Here is a 16,938-nt window from a genome sequence, read left to right as displayed (position 1 = left end):
CGGCTGCCTACGTATTTCCTTCCGGTGTCTCTTCACTATTCCGACTATTATTGCCATCTCTACTGATCAGATGTTCTCGTTCCGGTTCCCTTTCAGGATGGAACGTCTGGAACGAAGCCGGGGCAGCCATTCAACTCAGAGAGCGCTGGATGACCCGGAGGCGATTCATCATCCCGGAAGTCTGGCGTTCCCTGTCAGCGGTGACTGAGGGGATGGCTATCGAGCCTCGACCGGAGCATCTGCAGCCTTTCCGCACAGCCCGCTGACTGAAAAAAAGGGATTATCATCCGCCCACCCACCTAGAGGTGAAGCCGCAGCCAAGCATGGCGGAATTGGTGGCTGGGGAGGGGCCGCCACGAGGCCGCACGCCCAGCCCGCTCCCGATCTCGGGGCCGCCGAGCCCTCGGCCAGCTGTGGCTCCCACCTGTCCCGCGCGCAGCCCGGAGCCTCCGCCGCCCGAGAAAGCCGCGGCTGGCGGCGGCGGCGGCTCCAAGTGGGTCCGACTCAACGTGGGCGGCACTTACTTCGTGAGTACCCGCCAGACTCTCTGCCGCGAGCCCAAGTCGTTCCTCTGCCGCCTCTGCTGCCAAGAAGGGCCCGAACTTGGCTCGGACAAGGTGAGCGGGCGCGGCGGCGGTCGAGACCTAAACCGCCCCCCCCCCCTTTTCGCCTGTAGGCCGGCACGCCCAGAATGACGGGCGTGGCATCTCCGAGCGCTATTACAGGTAGTCCTCGACTTATGACCATTATTGGACCCCCTCCAAAGATTACGTTGTTACGTGAGAATCTTGTTAAGTGAGTTTTGCCTCATTTTGCGGCCTTTCTTGCCAGTTAAGTTAATCACTGCAGTTAGTAAAACCAGGTTGTTAAGTGAATCTGCCTTCCCCATTGACTTTGCTTGTCAGAAAGTTGCAATGATCATAAGTAAAAAAATGGTCATAAGTCACTTTTTCCAGTGCCTTGTAACTTTGAACTCTTACTAAATGAGCTGTTGTAAGCTGAGGCCTACCTGTAGTTTTCGCTCTCCTAGCCGTCTCTCCTGCATCTCTGGTGTAATAGAGTAGTTGTATTTCTAGAAGCAGACCAAGTTCCTTGCAGAACTCCAGTTTTAACCATAACCATAGATTTTAGCCTTTAAGTCTCTCCTAATGAAAACACAGGGATGCACAGCTCAGTGGCACTTCTAGACTGCATCTAAAAATAGGACATAGGTTCTTTGTGAACACACACACACACACACACACCCCTTTGATTTGCTGTGCTGTTCTTTTCTGTATTGATGGTGTTTACAGAAGATGCTTATCCATTGTTAATAAGCAATACGGATGTATAGAACACAGTATGTTAATATGGTTGCACTCAATAGCATTTAAGCTATGATGTGGTTTGTAATGATTTGGTTTAATCATTATGGCTGTAAACCAGGATGTTTAGAATTCTATTTAAAGCTTAGACTTAGCTTGAAAACAAGACTATTAAAAGCACTGTCTTTTGTATAGCTTTCCTCTGGACCAGTCTTATTTCTCTTATCTTAAATGAGTGATTAGTCTGTAATCAAATACTTCAACAATGAAGTATTGTCAGTAAATAACTTGAATTTAATCTATTTACCTTGGTGTAATGAGTGTAATTAGAAATGGTTTCTTTAAAAAATGCATACACATATTTATAAATGTTATGTATTTATAACATGCATAAATAATTATTTTCTAGATCTTTCAGAATCAAGAGTATATAATATCTTCACCTTTTGTAGCCTTTCAGTACTGCAAATGCATTAAATTTGAATTCAGCCCTATTGCTTGTAGAGGAAAGCTTTCTTTATTAAGAGCTCTCCAAAATCCCATCGGTTCCACTTGCTAATTTTCCTTGTTCTGCTAGAAAGGTTGAAGAGATTCTGATTGCCAATTCAATGCCTCCTTCTACTGTTCCTATCCCATCTTACCTCTTCTTAGCAAGTGTTTTTGTTGCCAGTGTAGCCATAATATTTGCTAAAATTAATCTTAACCATACATATGGGAAAAGTAGCATAAAATCATTGAAAGTTATGGGTATCAAAAAGAAACTTTAACCCTAAGCAGTTGAAAGGGGACACACAGCCTTATTTTCAACAGCTGTTCTATAAGAAGCCTTGCTCTTCTTTTCTCCAGAGCTGTCAAAAAACATATTCAGTTCATTGCTCACAGAGCCGATAAATTATTCACTGTACTGGAGATCTAACTTTTCTCCCATACAGCTTTTCAGTTTTACATTAATAAAATAAGTAATGGTTTAAAAAATCAATATCTGTATACAAAGCAACTTCTTTCTCTGGTACTTAAAGCTGTGTGCCAAGATAAAGTATAATTTAGAGTGGTTGCTTTAGCATAAAATCACTGATATAGTCAATGCAGAGAATTCTAAATGCCTTGTAAAAAAACCTTACTTAATAGTTTTCCTTAGAATTTAATTTTAAATACAATGATCTAGATAATAGTGGAAAGTTATAATAGTTATTGAGAGGTATCAAATTTGTGGTCTTTATTTACACTTCCAAGTAATACAGCCCTTGCTTGTTTACTCAGTAAGTGAAATCAACTGTTTTCACAAGAAATAAAATGTATAAACGCTTACAGATTGCATGTTTATGTTAATGGAGTTTTGAGATCAGTCTCTCCAAGAAGGTCCACTAGGTTCAGTAGGATACATACATTCCCAAGTATGTGTAGCTTTAGTGAGTTTTCATAAATAGGTTTGAGCCAATAAATTTTAAAAAAATGTTCTGGATTTATCTTTGTGAAGGCTGCCAAAAGTGTTGATGTAACTTATAGCTCAGATTTATTAGATACACAGGATGAATTATATTTCAAGTGATAAAAATATTTTCTAAGGATGTAGTAATAACTATCAGTACAATTATATTTATTTTTTCTTGTGCATTAACTTAATTTGGGGAAAAGCTTGTGACATAATTAAGAGCAGATTATTCATATAAATAAACACAATTTTCTATTTAATTAGATAAAGCCAAGGTGCATCGGCCATGGCCTATTTTTTAAAAATTATGTTACAGAATCATCTAACACAAGTAAATGTAGAATAAGATATTCACTGATAAAAGAATTTGGCTCCTTTCTCAGAGAACCATATTCTCAGATTCATGACAGTTGGTTCCATGTCCAAATGTCTGGATGCCATTGGAATATTTTTCTTTCACAGCAGACTATAACAGAATTATATCTTCTTACAGGATGAAACAGGGGCATATCTCATTGATAGGGATCCCACATATTTTGGTCCAATCTTGAACTACCTCCGGCATGGAAAACTCATAATAAACAAGGAATTGGCTGAAGAAGGTAAGAAAAACACAACTTTGACAAATGTATAAATCTCTTTTGAAGGTTAGGGATGTTTAATTCCACATAGAGTTTTTAGGAGTTGGGCAGCATACAAATTTAATTACAGTAGTAGTATTAATAGAGGTTGGTCTTGCCTGAGCCCAGAATTAAGTGTATTTAATCTCATTGATTTCATGATCTGTGTGTCTTTAAATATATATTAGAAAGTCTATGTTACTCAGATTGCCCTGTGTTGAAACAGTACAAAATCAACTTATTCAAATAGGCATGTATTTATGACCATGCAGGGAGGTATCCTTGATAGTGCTTTCATTAGAGCATTATTTTAGAGACTATTATATCAGCATTTGCTTTCCAGTGGAACATAGCCTATAAAAATAAGCTTCTTTTCATAAAGAGATCTGAAAGCTTTCTGAGCAAGAGATTTTGTAGTTAACACAGAAGTATAGCAACTTTTCCTTCTTACAAATGCTGAAGCCATGTTCTGCATCCTTATTCCTAGGTGTTCTGGAAGAAGCTGAATTTTACAACATTGCATCTCTAGTGAGGCTGGTGAAAGAGCGAATACGAGACAATGAAAGCAGAACTTCTCAAGTAATTCACATTAGAAAGAAAATAAATGTATGGTGTCCCCTATGTCTTAACATATGTCACCATTTGATATGGTAGACTTGTGTATTCCCTGTGGCATAAGAGCCATATCATAGGAATTCCCCTTCATGAGATATTATTGGTTTCTGAAGCCTTTCACAAAAACATCTCACTTTCCCTTTCTAGCTTTTAACAACTGTGGTGGCTAAAAGCATGCTTTTAAACACTTTTAAAAAGAGCCAAGGTGGCGCAGTGGTTAAATGCAGCACTGCAGGCTACTGCTAGATCAGCAGGTCAGCGGTTCAAATCTCACCGGCTCAGGGTTGACTCAGCCTTCCATCCTTCCGAGGTGGGTAAAATGAGGACCCAGATTGTTGGGGGCAATATGCTGACTCTCTGTAAACCGCTTAGAGAGGCCTGAAAGGCCTATGAAGCGGTATATAAGTCTACTGCTATTGCTATTGCTTTTACAAATGTTTGTTTTTATGAGCCTCATTCATCTTATAGTATTATACTACCATCATTTCAATAATATTAAAAAACTTAGAATCTTGATTTCTAACTTGTTAGTTTCCCTCTTTTAATGCAGGGACCTGTCAAGCATGTTTACCGAGTTCTGCAGTGCCAAGAAGAAGAACTCACCCAAATGGTGTCTACTATGTCTGATGGGTGGAAATTTGAACAGGTATTAACAGATTCAGAAATTGGGACAATTCATTGGATATATTATGTCCGTTTGCTTGTTTGTTTATTTATTACATTTATATGCTGCTCATCTCACTAACAAATGACACTGCGTGGAAATACGCCTGTTGTTTGCAGAAGCCTGATTCTTTTCTTAATTTTACTGTAACAATTGATCAGTGCTATCAGTTTGTGTCAATTTTGAATTCTTATATAAGTATACATCATGCAAAAAGTCTATATTGTAGGCTATTAGGCATAAAAAAGGGTAAAGATTTCCCCTGGTAGTTGTGTCCGATTTTAGGAGGTGGTGCTTCTGTCCGATTCAGAGCTGAAGAGCCAGCGTTGTCCAAAGACCCTTACATGGTCATGTGGCAGGTATGACTATATGCTGAAGGTGCATGGAACACTGTTACCTTCCCATCAAAGTGGTACCTGTTTATCTGCTTGTATTTACATGCTCTCAAACTGCTAGATTAGCAGGAGCTGGGGCAGGTAACCGACGCTCACGCCATCATGCAGTGCTTAGGTTTAAAACTTGCCAAACTTCTAGTTGACAAGCCTAGCATCTTAACCACTTACCTGCTGCACCCCCTGATTATTAGGTGTAATTACTCCTTAATGAAAAACAGGAATCTTTTTTCCTGATTAGAACTAGTATAATAACTGTAGTTGTGCATTCTAACCACGGCGCCACCACAGCTCTCTATAACTGCTGGGTTTTGTTTTTGTGATTGTTGTTAGAGCTTCACAAAGATCTGACTTCAAGGAGCAAAATATGATTAAGAGCATAAAGAAGAACATATGCACCATATGTCAGGAACTTCATCAAGCAGCCTCCCACAGCTGCCATATAATCTCAGGAAAAGATACATTTATTCCTTTATTCAAAGGTGCTCCTGATGGGTATTGCATGAATGGGTGGTGCTGGAGCTATGGCTAAATCTGCAAAGCCTGGTTTTATATTTTTTAATGCTAGGATACGTGAGCAGCTGTTCACCCTACCATCATGGAATAGTCCTAAAATTTAGTGTTTTATCCAGCTATCTCTGGAGCTCCTAGCCACATAATTCTTTTCTTTATTTTAAATAGTATTGATTCTGTAGAATGATACCATATTGCTAAAATAATAGTATAAAGAATGAGAGTAATTAATATGAAAGTGATTTGTGCTTTTTCTGCAAATAGAATCAACATGTACAGGGTATACCAAGCTGAGCCCTATAAACAGTTGATTATATGAATCACATTTGGTAATCATATTAGTTGATATTGACTTCTATACATGCCCTTTTAGATGCATGAGCTTGGAACATTTATAAATACAGTAACACTTTCTCTGAAAATATTAATTAATAAAACATATTGTGATTCACCTATAAGGCTTGATATCTGGTATATCTGTATATAGTTGCATAACAAAACTGAAGATGTTAGTATTTTGATCTGACAGGGAAGTCACATGGTACATCTGTTTTTAGAGTTTAAAGGCATAATATGAGCATGCTTTTTCACCTCCTAAATGTTAAAGGAAGTTAAAAGTATTTCTTTTGCAAATCTATAACTCTTAGTTGTTGTAAGGCTGATCTTATGTTCATCTCATATTGCTATTTTTAATATTTATATCATTTCCTTTTTAACAGTTAATTAGTATTGGATCATCATACAACTATGGAAATGAAGATCAGGCAGAATTTCTCTGTGTTGTATCGAGAGAGCTCAATAATTCGACCAATGGCATTGTCATAGAGCCTAGTGAGAAAGCAAAGGTGAGAAGCCTTTTGTGATTGTAATCCTTCAGTTTTCCTATTTATTAAATGGCATAAAAGTAGATGACGTGGATATTTTTATAATAATTGTATTAAACCTATTTAAACAGAAAACAAACTACAAAAGATAAAAGAATAAAAATTAAAAATGCAGGAAAAATAGATAGAAAAATAAAAAATAAACATATAGCAGAGGGGGAAAATATGTAATGAAATAACTTTCCCCTTTGTTGCAACAAGTATAAACAAATTTAATAATTTATCTTTTCTTAAAATGCCATGAAAAAATCACTTCATCCCACACTGCATCTCGTGTCTATAAACAGATCCTTACAACCATTAGATTCAGTTGTGGTCAGCAAAAGTCCATTAAGAAATGCCAGAAGTAACAACATATATATTGTAACCTTGATCAAATAAGCACTCTTTATATTCCTTTTTTCTACTTTTAACAATCATAATTTTTAATCTTGATAATGTCCTAGAGTTGGTTTGCTTTTCATTTCTTTCAGAATTTTAACAAATGTCTTTTGCAAATCCAATATTAGAAAGTAATATTAGAAAGCAAATCCAATATTAGAAAGAAGACATTCTTTCGGCTTGCCAGTTGTACATCCTTTTCAATTATTAAAACATCAGCCAATTTTATTTGTATATTCAGTGTAACATTTTTTTTCCATATCATCTTGCAGGCTGTCATTTTGAAATCAACTTTCAAATCAATCCCAGTCCTGTTTGACAAAACCTGTTTCTATTCTTCAATGTCTCTTAAAAGCCACCTATCTATAATGGTAGACACTTTTAAGATTAATTTGTAAATCCATTACTCACAAAAATCCTTGAATATGTCCAGTATTAAAAATATTTTGTTCCATCCTATGTTAGTAAGCCAAAGTGAAACGCTATTTTCCTTTAATTGTAATCTATAATTCCTTCTTGTTCCCTCTAGTGTCCAGTGTTCAAATTCCCATCTTGTTGTACTTTCTTTCAGAATATAAACAACACTGTCCCATGGAAAGGATTTCCACAATCAATTTAAAAATCTTATTTCAAATCCCCACATCCATTATAACTTTCCAAAATCAACTTCTAATCATTCTTTTGCTGCTTCATTTTTAAAAAAAATTACATGACCTTAAACAGCTCTGTGAGCCTAAATTTGTTGATTAGAACTCTGCCATTGCTGGGAGTTGCTGCTTGAAATTGACCAGACCTTAATCAGTTTCACTCTGAAAGCTTTGGTTGTCCTGAATGCCCACATTGGTCAGAAAAGGAAATTTTAGTTAATGAGTAACTTGGTAAATGAGGATCTGTATATAAATTTGCTTAAGCTGTTCAGGGTTCTAGTCCCCCTGTTGGCATATAGCTCATTTTAATCTATAACAACAAATCTTGAAATACCAGCCCCCCCCCTTTTTTTTTTGAGTTCCTGATTAGGATGGAATTTGGAAGCATGTTTATAGTGGCTTTGTTTATTTTTGGAGGAGGAGCTTTAGAATCTGGCACATAGTTGAAAACTGATTCTAAACTGATAACAGATGTCATTGTTAAACTGTTTTGTTAAACAAAATGATGTTTAATCCAAAGTATTCCTGATCATTTGAAAAGCAAACCAACTTGTGCTTTACAGGGTATGATCCCCATGGAGGCTTGCATTCAGGTATCCTTCTGCATGCCCAAATTTTGACAGTAAGCTAGTATATTTGTATGGTTAAAATACCATCTGCAATCAAATATATTTTAACTATATCCTGGTTGGAACACTGTGATACATTCTGATGAATATTTGGGATTTCTCTTCACAATATGCTAGCTATTACAAAAAAACCCTCCTCTTGATGACTTGGAATCAGTGTATAGGAAGTCTGATAGGTTCTTATACAAACTTTCCTGTACGTCAGATCTTGAGAGACATAGCATGTTTTCTAAAAAAGCTCTCTTTTTTATTGTTGCAAGAAACGCTTCTCAAGTGAAATGCTTCTTTTTCCCCCCCCCCCACAGATTCTTCAGGAACGAGGATCACGGATGTAATCCAAGCATCTAACTTTAAAACTCCCAGATGTTGAAAGGGCAACTTAGCAGGGCAGAGCATTTCTCCTGCAGTCCAATCTTGCTTTTGTACAGTAATAAAACTAACACAAAGCAAAGCTGAGCCTGTCCTGCCAGTGGAGAATTAAATTCTGGTAAAAACCAAAGGCTCATCCCACCCCAGTCACTGAGAAGCTAAGAGAAAGAAGAGAATCTTCCAGCTGGAGAGCGCATTGCTCTGCTTTTTTCCCCCCTTGCTGTCTTGCTTTTGCTGTCTTGGCATTGACACATGTTTGGGGAATATATATATATATATATATATATATCATCACAAGCCTGGATAAAGAGCAGACTTTTGTTTTGGTTTCACACTGCTATTTTTAATGCTTTAGTTAGAAAAATTGTCTTGGTTAGAGATATTCAGGTCAAGGGAAAATAGATTTGAAAATGAATAATTAAATATTTTTTCTCCATTTTCACTCACCAAGCTTTTTTTTTTAATATGTTACTGGTTCAGAGCTGTTAAATAAGAAAGTTGAGTGAGGGATGTGATATTAGCTGAAGGGTTTTTCTTCTGATAACACTACACATTTAACTGTAGGCATTTCTTGCAGTGCAGTTTGGTCAGCATTCTTCATGCTTTTAAGGTGTCCAATTACCTGTGATATTTAGATTCTGTCGTATTGTTTCTTCTCTGTGAAAAGAGAGGAAAGAAGGAAGCTTATGCCCCATTTCTCTCACCAAAGCTAGAATGTGTCCTTTGGGTTATTTCAAATAGTTCGTTGATATGGAAGATTTGTTCCTGCCAAGTTCAGCTTTGCCTTGTCTTCAATAGCATGAAACTATTCCCTTGTTCTCTTGACATCCTGCATTAAAGCAGGTTTTCATTTGTACTCTTAATTATTTTGGTTATTAACTCTTACCTAATAGATCCAGGGATAGAGAGTCTTTTATTTACACATTATGATTCTGTGCTTGAAATTTCTCATCCCTCCTTGTGTCCTCTCATCCCAAATGACTAAAGGTTGAGGAGGGGTGGGTGGGGCAGGGAGGTGTAAAATGATGACAGTTGCCAAACTATTGCAATGTTTCTTGTCCAAAGTGATTTGTGAACTTCTGTATTTTTTTTTCTGTTGGAATGCTTTGAATGGAAGTAACAATGTTGTGCCTCTCTGAATTCTATTCTTAAGACAAATGGGACTTGCTGATTTTGTCAATTAATTTGTGCCATCCCTAATCAGTGAAATATCCCTTCTAGTTGTTGGTAAATGGAATTCCTGAAGTATTTGCTCTACATTCTGCCTTTGTTTCTCGTTAGTCAACTTTGGCTTCTGGGCCTTTGAATTAAGCTCTGAGCATAATGAACTAAAGTATCAAAGAAACTGCAGTGCTTTGGTTTCCCTAGGCAATAATTGAAGCTCCCATATTAGTCAGTGATCGGAGTAGGATCCCTTATATTCCAATTGGTTTGCTTGGAATTTCTCAGCAAAGAGTTGCACTCAGTGTCTTTTTCATGTTTTATGGTGTGTGGTAATGAGGCGTCCCCTTTTATTTCTTCTTAGTTACAAAAGGAATGGGAACAAAGAGGATAGTGAATGGTTACTGAAAGCATGGAAGATATATTGCAGATGAAGCAAAAATGTTTTAAAATGAAATTCAGGGTTCCGAATTATCCTGCTCCACATTCTCCATTAATCTCCAGTATTTCTGTACATACTGTATATCACTGAGCTTCCCCACCATTTTGCCAACATGCCTCCAGTGATGTTTTGATGGGTTAGAGCTTGAATAATGTGCATTATTCAGTCCCTGTAGCAACAGACTGTACCAAAGGTCTTGAGGTCATTTTCTGGCTGCTAAAAAATACTCAACCAGCTTCACACTCTGGAATTCAAGCAACTTTCTTGTCCTTCTTCATCCTTCCTGTTTGTAATGTGTTGGTATTGGCATGATCAGGCTGGATTTAACGAACACTGTGATTTGTACATAAATCTATGAGTATCTTGTTCTTTCAGCCATTGTCAAGTGTATGTCCACAGCTGAGAAATAACCAGATGTGTTTGTGTGTGTGTTGTGAGGAAGTATAAGAACCACAGATGTATCCTCATAATCTCTCCTTCCAAAGAAGGGAGATCATGGTGGCATGAACTAGTTGAAAGGAAAAAAAATCAGAGGATGCTGCTAAGAATAGCTGCCATTTCCAACGTGGCTTAACCCAACTCATTCCCCACCTTGGTGGGTATGTAGCAGTGTTAGATTTGCTTGGAAGCAGATCTTAACTGTGTAGCTTTAGTAAACTAAAACAAATACCTCATTGATTTATGTTATGATCACCAGAAACACCATGCATGGGAAAGCCACATTAGAAGAGTGCCTGATGTCAAGTAGATGAACTGCTAAAAGTAATTTCATTTCATTGTACATGTAGGTGCCATTGAAAACAGCTCCATTTAAATCTGGAATAAAATCAGATTTGAGAGGAAGCTGCTCTGTTAGAGCAAGATTTGAGCTAAACACACAAAAAATGTTTCTGCTAAATAAATAGGGCCACCCTCTTGTTCACTTGCTGCTCATAAGTTGTGAGAGGTTTTCAGCAAATCTAGTTTTTTGTTGGAACATGACTACCTTCTCTTTTCCATCCCTTATTAAATATTTCTTGTGGTTTGGGGATCCTTCCTGAAATGAGGAGCAGTTTAGTTGGAGACAGAAACAGTATTAGGGATTGGGAAAGCTCTGAGCTTTCTTAATATAAGGGCTTGAATTCCAGCTACAGCAAGACACTATTCTAGCTCACCCACCTGGGATGTTCTTTTCTCAAGATGAGAAGCCACCTTCAGACCCTGTTAAATTCAAGAATCGGCTTTCATGTTCTCCACCAGTTGTAACTTTGCCTTCTTGGCAACAGGGCTCTTCCTTGCATTTGCCTTTGTGTGGTTGAGACTAAACTAAAGTTGGAGCATGAATATAGATACTGTTTCCCCATGAAAGGCAGTAAAAGGCAACGGAAGCCAGTGGTGGGATGGCTTTTCATCTGAGTGATGTCCATCTCTTGAGGGTTTTTTAAAACCATTAGCTAGCCCCTGGGGACCAGTACCTGGTTGAGAAACCCAGCGGCCCAATTGTTCCGTTACAGCAAGGTTGGAGCTAACCTTCTCTTAAAAGTGTCTTTGTTTCTGCACATTTTTAATCAATTTTTCTCAGGGGTGACTGAATGGTCCAAGGGGGAGGGGGTTATCCACAAAGGGATGGGGGTGGCTCCTCGGACTTTCACAGCTGGGCCGTGGGCTCCTCACCCTCAGGTTTTGCTTGCAAGCCTAGAGGTTTTGTACAGTTTGTCACATGTCTGTGCCCTTTGCTACTGTTTCTCTTGGTTTATTAAATGTGTTTGAATAATAATGGAGATGCTGTGATTTCTTTTTCCAATAAAGACTCTGACATGACTTGTGCTTGGGTTGGTTTTTTTTCCCAATTTTATTTTATATCTTGCTGCTTTGCTGATATTAAAGATTGAGGGTCTTTTACACAGAAGTCTTTAGATGCACTAATTTTTTGTTTTTAATTAAAAATTCTTGCCATCAAAGTAAGGGCGAAGATTTACTTTTGAGTGAAGACTTACAGCTTCCTTTCACTGAAAAGGAGAATGAAGCCATTATTGAATAGTAATTGTAACTGTAGGCTTCCCAATAGTGATATTTGTAAGGGGTCTTAAATTTTAAAACTTAAAAGTATGTGTCTGCATTTTGGGGTTTGTGTGGTTTTGGAAAATAATTTTTTATAAAGAGATTTTTCAGATACATTTGTATGATGTATTTAATTTATTCCTTAGTAACATAATAAAATCAGGTATATTGTGGGATTAGGAATTCTGTTTCAGAATAGCCAACTGTGGTGGCAGTGATTCTGATTCTACAAGCAATAGATGAATATGTAATAGGCTGATAAACGGAAGCTACCCAAGATACAATATAAATAACTTCCTAAGGCAGAATGATAAATCCATACAAGGAGGGCTTTTCCAATAGAAAACGAATGAAAGAAACCATGGCTTATTTATCACTTGTTTTTTTGAGGCCAGTGGACCAAGATGTTTGGGTCTTGTGTGTGCTATATTAAAAATCGTGTAATAGTGTTTCTTGTTATGGATGCCTATAATCTTGAAAGGGCATAGCAGAGAGATCCTTAACATTTTTATTTAGATGAGCTTGCCAATGACATCATAACCAAAGGGCTTTACTCCTCCCTCCTCTGTAGTTTGAACTATGATGTCACCTGGCAAATTCAGACCCCATGATTGGCTATAAACAGGTGGAAAGTCAAGTCAAAGAGTGGGACAAGACCACAACTGAAAACCTTTAATCATTGGAGCTGTAGTAGAGTACCTATTGCTAAGTGCAACAGACTTTTAACAGGTAAGTGCAGATAATACCGCTCAGAGAAATCTGAAGAACTATAGTATCACAACTTAATTTAATTGCCTTGAGTGTTATGGTGTCTGCCCGTAACAATTACAAGAACAAAATATACTTTCCTACTTGGGAAGGTAATAGCTCCATGGTAACATACATGATTAAAAAACGGTAACATCATGCAGATTTATAAAACCATTCTGGCTTTGCATTCTTGAGCAAGGTTTTGATTCAGTCGGTGACAACCGTGACCCGTCAAAACCGCGGAGGACAAAATTGCGCTCAACGAAAGCGCGCATTTGACGTCATCACAGCGCGACGAAAAAAATTAAAAATTGAAATAAAATTAAAATTAAAGCAAGCTGATTCACATAAAGGTAAGGGTTAGGGTTAGGTTAAGGGTTAGGGTTAGGTTTAGAGTGTTAGGGTTACGTTTAGCGTTAGGTTAAGGGTTAGCGTTAGGTTAAGGGTTACGTTTAGGGTTAGATTTAGGGTTAGGTTAAGGGTTAGGTTTAGGGTTAGGTTTGGGGGGGTTAGGGTAAGGTTTTCGCTTTTATTTTTACATTTTTCGATCACAGCGCGATGTTTTCGTCGCGCTGTGATGACGTCAAATGCGCGCTTTCGTTGAGCACGATTTTGTCCTCTGCGGTTTTGTGGTGGAACCGGTGACAACAGAGGCAGTGGCAGAGGAGTTGGGGAATGTTACCATCAATCCCTTGCCACAGACAGATAGAGCTTCCTGCTGGCTTTGGAGGTCTCCGATGTTGCAAGGAAGCAAGACCTATGTGACTGGCCTGCCCAGGCATCTAATGTTGGGTTCCAATGAAGCCTAGGATTCTTTCTAGGACTCTGGTACATGATTTGACTGAGACTTCAGTTGTTGCTTGAAATGAGAGAGTAACTTTTGCTTGGATTGGATCGCACCTATGTGACCTCTGCATATGGATCCTAGAGGGCCCCTTGATTTTCAAAGGAGTTCTGGGTGACACAGCAACGTAATAAATCTAGAATGCCACTGGGGAAAATGAAGAGCAGAATCAATTGAACATACGGTAGGTAAGAGCCTTTCAGAGGTACTACTTTGTGGCAAGGGCAGCAACACAGTTGTCATAGAGTGCCAACTAGTGGCCTTATTCAGATGTTCAGTTTCTACCCCAATAGCATCCGTTTCTGGGCCAGGAGACTGCTGCAATGATATGTCTTTTTTGATGCACCTTTTTAATGTTTTAAGTTTTGTGTTGTTTTCCTTTTGGATTTTTTTTTAGTACTGTATTTTGTATTTTAACTTTGTTTTGAAAAAAATAAAAACAGGTAAAAAAAATCTTTATTTTTAACACAAGTTTCAAAAAAAATAGGTGGAGAGAATATGTTATTTTTCAAAGTGTGATAAGGATTCAGCAGACCAAACTCAAAGTCAGTTGATTCAGGTCTAGAGATTTAGTTTGGACCCTGCTATTGATAGTACAACCTGATACAATTCATGTTAAATAGTAGATTGTGGACTGAACCAGTCATGTTGCACAAAAAGTTCACTAATAGGTGACTAAATTAGCAGATAAAGCCTATTCAGATCTGTATTTGTATTAGAAAATACATTTATTTCATGATATGACTTTAAATTACATTTTACCTGTTCTTCAGATTGTGTTGATTCTATTTTCAGTAGCAGAAATGGACTGTCTAGGATCCAAAAGCTACATGAAGTTCTTAGCCATAACATATGGTCCACAGAGGTAACCAGAATCAAAGGAAAGAAGCTCAGGTACTTCTAGCAACCCTGTTGAAAGCTAGTGGTTTACCTCAATAAGCAGCCAACTACCTACACCACAGGGTTGGTTAGAAGATTTATATGTTCACTCTGAACATACCATTGGAGGAGTAGAGGTAATGATTATGTATGATAGATGTAAGATTGAAGAGCCACTTTGGTGTAGTGATGAAGGCACCAGGCTAGGGGAGATGGTGATTTCCAATCCTGCTTTAGGCATGATGCCAGCTGGTGATTTTGGGCCAATTACTTTTATCTCAGCTCTGAGGCCTAAATCTGAAAATATTTTCAGAAAAAACTACAGGTACTAGTTTGCCACACATAGAATGAGTGAGTAAATGAGTGAGCATGCATGAAAGAACCAGTGGTAGGTTCCGGGTGGTACGGCCCGGTACAGCTGTACTGGTAGTAGCCAGGAGCAGCGGCTACCATACCAGTACGGTGGCTCGTTTGGCTCACCTGGCCACCCATGTTTATAAAGCAACTGGCCAATTTTGCGCACATGCACAGCGTGCAGCCCCTGCGTGACCACCGCCGAACAGCTGAGTATCAGGGCGGTGGTGTGCACATGTGTGCACAGCGCATGTACCCAACTAGGACACCCATCCTTGTGCATAGCGTACCAGTTGCGACGGGATCCAGAACCCACCACTGGAGATAATGCAAAGTAAGAATAGCTTTGAGTGTATACATTTCTGAGTCCCGTAAACTTAAAAATCATAATATGAGCCCCTTGAGGGTCAAAAGTTCCTGTTTTACAGATATATTTTTTAATAGGTGACTTGGACATATTTGAAAATCGTGTGAATCAAAGCCAAGAATAAAGTTTCCTGTTTCAATGCAGAAGATTGGCTTTCTTTTTCTTGAAGACAATATTGTATGTCCAGTATGCCTTGAGGTATTCAAAGACCCAGTCACCACAGCCTGTGGGCACAACTTCTGTATGAGTTGCTTGCAGGTTTATTGGGAACACCTAGCTCTGATTGGGGAACAACCTTACTGCCCTCAGTGCCGGGAACCTTTCAGTTCAACACCTCAGCTCCGCAAAAATATAACCCTGGGAGAAATTGCAATGAGATTTGCACAGGAGGAAACTCAAGATCCACAGAACCTGTCTGGTTTCAAGAATGTCCCGTGCGATTTTTGTTTCTCGCAAAAGTTAAAAGCAGTCAAGTCTTGCTTGCAATGTATAGCTTCCCTGTGTGATAATCACATCCAGTCTCACTACACAGACAAGATTTTCAAGAACCACCAGTTGGTGGAACCTTTGAGTGACTTGAAAGGCAGCATGTGTGCCAAACATCGTAAGCTGCTAGAGCTATTCTGCAAAGAGGAAGGGAAATTTATTTGCCAAATCTGTGTCCGGGAAGAGCATAAGAACCATGAAGCCATTTCTCTGAAGCAAGAAAGAAGAAAGACAGAAGTAAGCAGTTTTTGTATATGCCTTTGTGTGTCAGAGTGTACCCTGTTGCCCAGAGGCGGGTTGCTACCAGTTTGCACCAGTTCGGGTGAACTGGACATTTGGACTGGGTCGCCAAACTGGTAGGGACAGCCAGCTGGCCACGCCCTGAACTGGTTCCCCAGTTGCCCATGCCATTGCCAGCATGATTTTTACTCATTTTATAATGTGCAGAACAATTAATAGGCAACTATGCATGCCCAAGCAACGTGTAGCGGGCGCGTGAACGAAGCAAGCAGCACATGCACAAAGTGCGTGCAAAGCGAACTAGCAGTAACACTGGCAGCAACCCACCACTGATGTTGCCTCATGTTTTTATGGAAGGCAGCAGTGATGGGATTCAAAAAAGTTTACTACCAATTCTGTGGGCGTGCGGTGGTTGATATGGCGTGCCTTGGTGGGTATGGCAGGGGAAGGATACTGCAAAATCCCCATTTCCTCCCAATCAGCTGGGACTCGGGTGGCAGAGAATAGATGGGGGCGGGGCCAGCCAAAGGTGGTATTTACCAGTTCTCTGAAATACTCACAATTTAGCAATAGCAATAGCAGTTAGACTTATATACTGCTTCATAGGGCTTTCAGCCCTCTCTAAGCGGTTTACAGAGTCAGCATATTGCCCCCAACAACATTCCGGGTCCTCATTTTACCCACCTCGGAAGGATGAAAGGCTGAGTCAACCCTGAGCTGGTGAGATTTGAACAGCCGAACTGCAGAACTGCAGTCAGCTGAAGTAGCCTGCAGTGCTGCATTTAACCACTGCGCCACCTCAGCTCTATATATTTCCGCTACCGGTTCTCCAGAACTGTTCAGAACCAGCTGAATACCACCTCTGGAAGGGAGCTTTGAGTAGTAGAAGTGAGTGAGGTTCATATCTTATCAGTTAGCCTATAAC

General features: G+C 39.0%; 2 protein-coding genes across 5 annotated transcripts in view; both read left to right on the top strand.

Moving 5' to 3' along the window:
• Nucleotides 1–32: 32 nt before the first annotated feature.
• KCTD2 (potassium channel tetramerization domain containing 2) lies at nucleotides 33–11,853 on the top strand. Of its 2 annotated transcripts, none has more exons than XM_087709979.1 (6): nucleotides 33–527; nucleotides 3,230–3,338; nucleotides 3,844–3,935; nucleotides 4,522–4,617; nucleotides 6,260–6,385; nucleotides 8,387–11,853. In XM_087709979.1, exons 1-6 carry the CDS (start codon nucleotides 324–326, stop codon nucleotides 8,414–8,416), a joined length of 657 nt encoding a protein of 218 aa, XP_087566105.1. In that variant the 5' UTR covers nucleotides 33–323; the 3' UTR covers nucleotides 8,417–11,853. The 2 variants fall into 2 exon arrangements, with proteins under 2 accessions (XP_087566105.1, XP_013926024.2); XM_014070549.2 differs by having other exon boundaries at nucleotides 34–617.
• Nucleotides 11,854–12,044: 191 nt separating this feature from the next.
• Nucleotides 12,045–16,938, top strand: part of LOC106552301 (E3 ubiquitin/ISG15 ligase TRIM25) — a 44,364-nt gene continuing 39,470 nt past the window's right edge. Inside the window, exons 1-3 of one of the 3 annotated variants that reach the window (XM_014070540.2) lie at nucleotides 12,045–12,822; nucleotides 14,483–14,581; nucleotides 15,365–16,010. In XM_014070540.2, the coding sequence (XP_013926015.2) occupies nucleotides 15,426–16,010 (585 nt within the window). In that variant the 5' untranslated portion in view covers nucleotides 12,045–12,822; nucleotides 14,483–14,581; nucleotides 15,365–15,425. Of the gene's footprint in view, nucleotides 12,823–14,450; nucleotides 14,582–15,364; nucleotides 16,011–16,938 lie in introns of those variants that run through there. The other 2 variants (XM_087709977.1, XM_087709976.1) reach the window with 2 other exon arrangements.

Source organism: Thamnophis sirtalis, unplaced genomic scaffold, assembly GCF_051295495.1.
Source record: "Thamnophis sirtalis isolate CommonGarterSnake01/CBP01778 unplaced genomic scaffold, rThaSir2_p1.2 scaffold_3, whole genome shotgun sequence".
Classification (NCBI taxonomy): Eukaryota; Metazoa; Chordata; class Lepidosauria; order Squamata; family Natricidae; genus Thamnophis; species Thamnophis sirtalis.
Note: the sequence above shows the minus strand (reverse complement) of the source record. Positions and strands in the feature narration are given on the sequence as shown.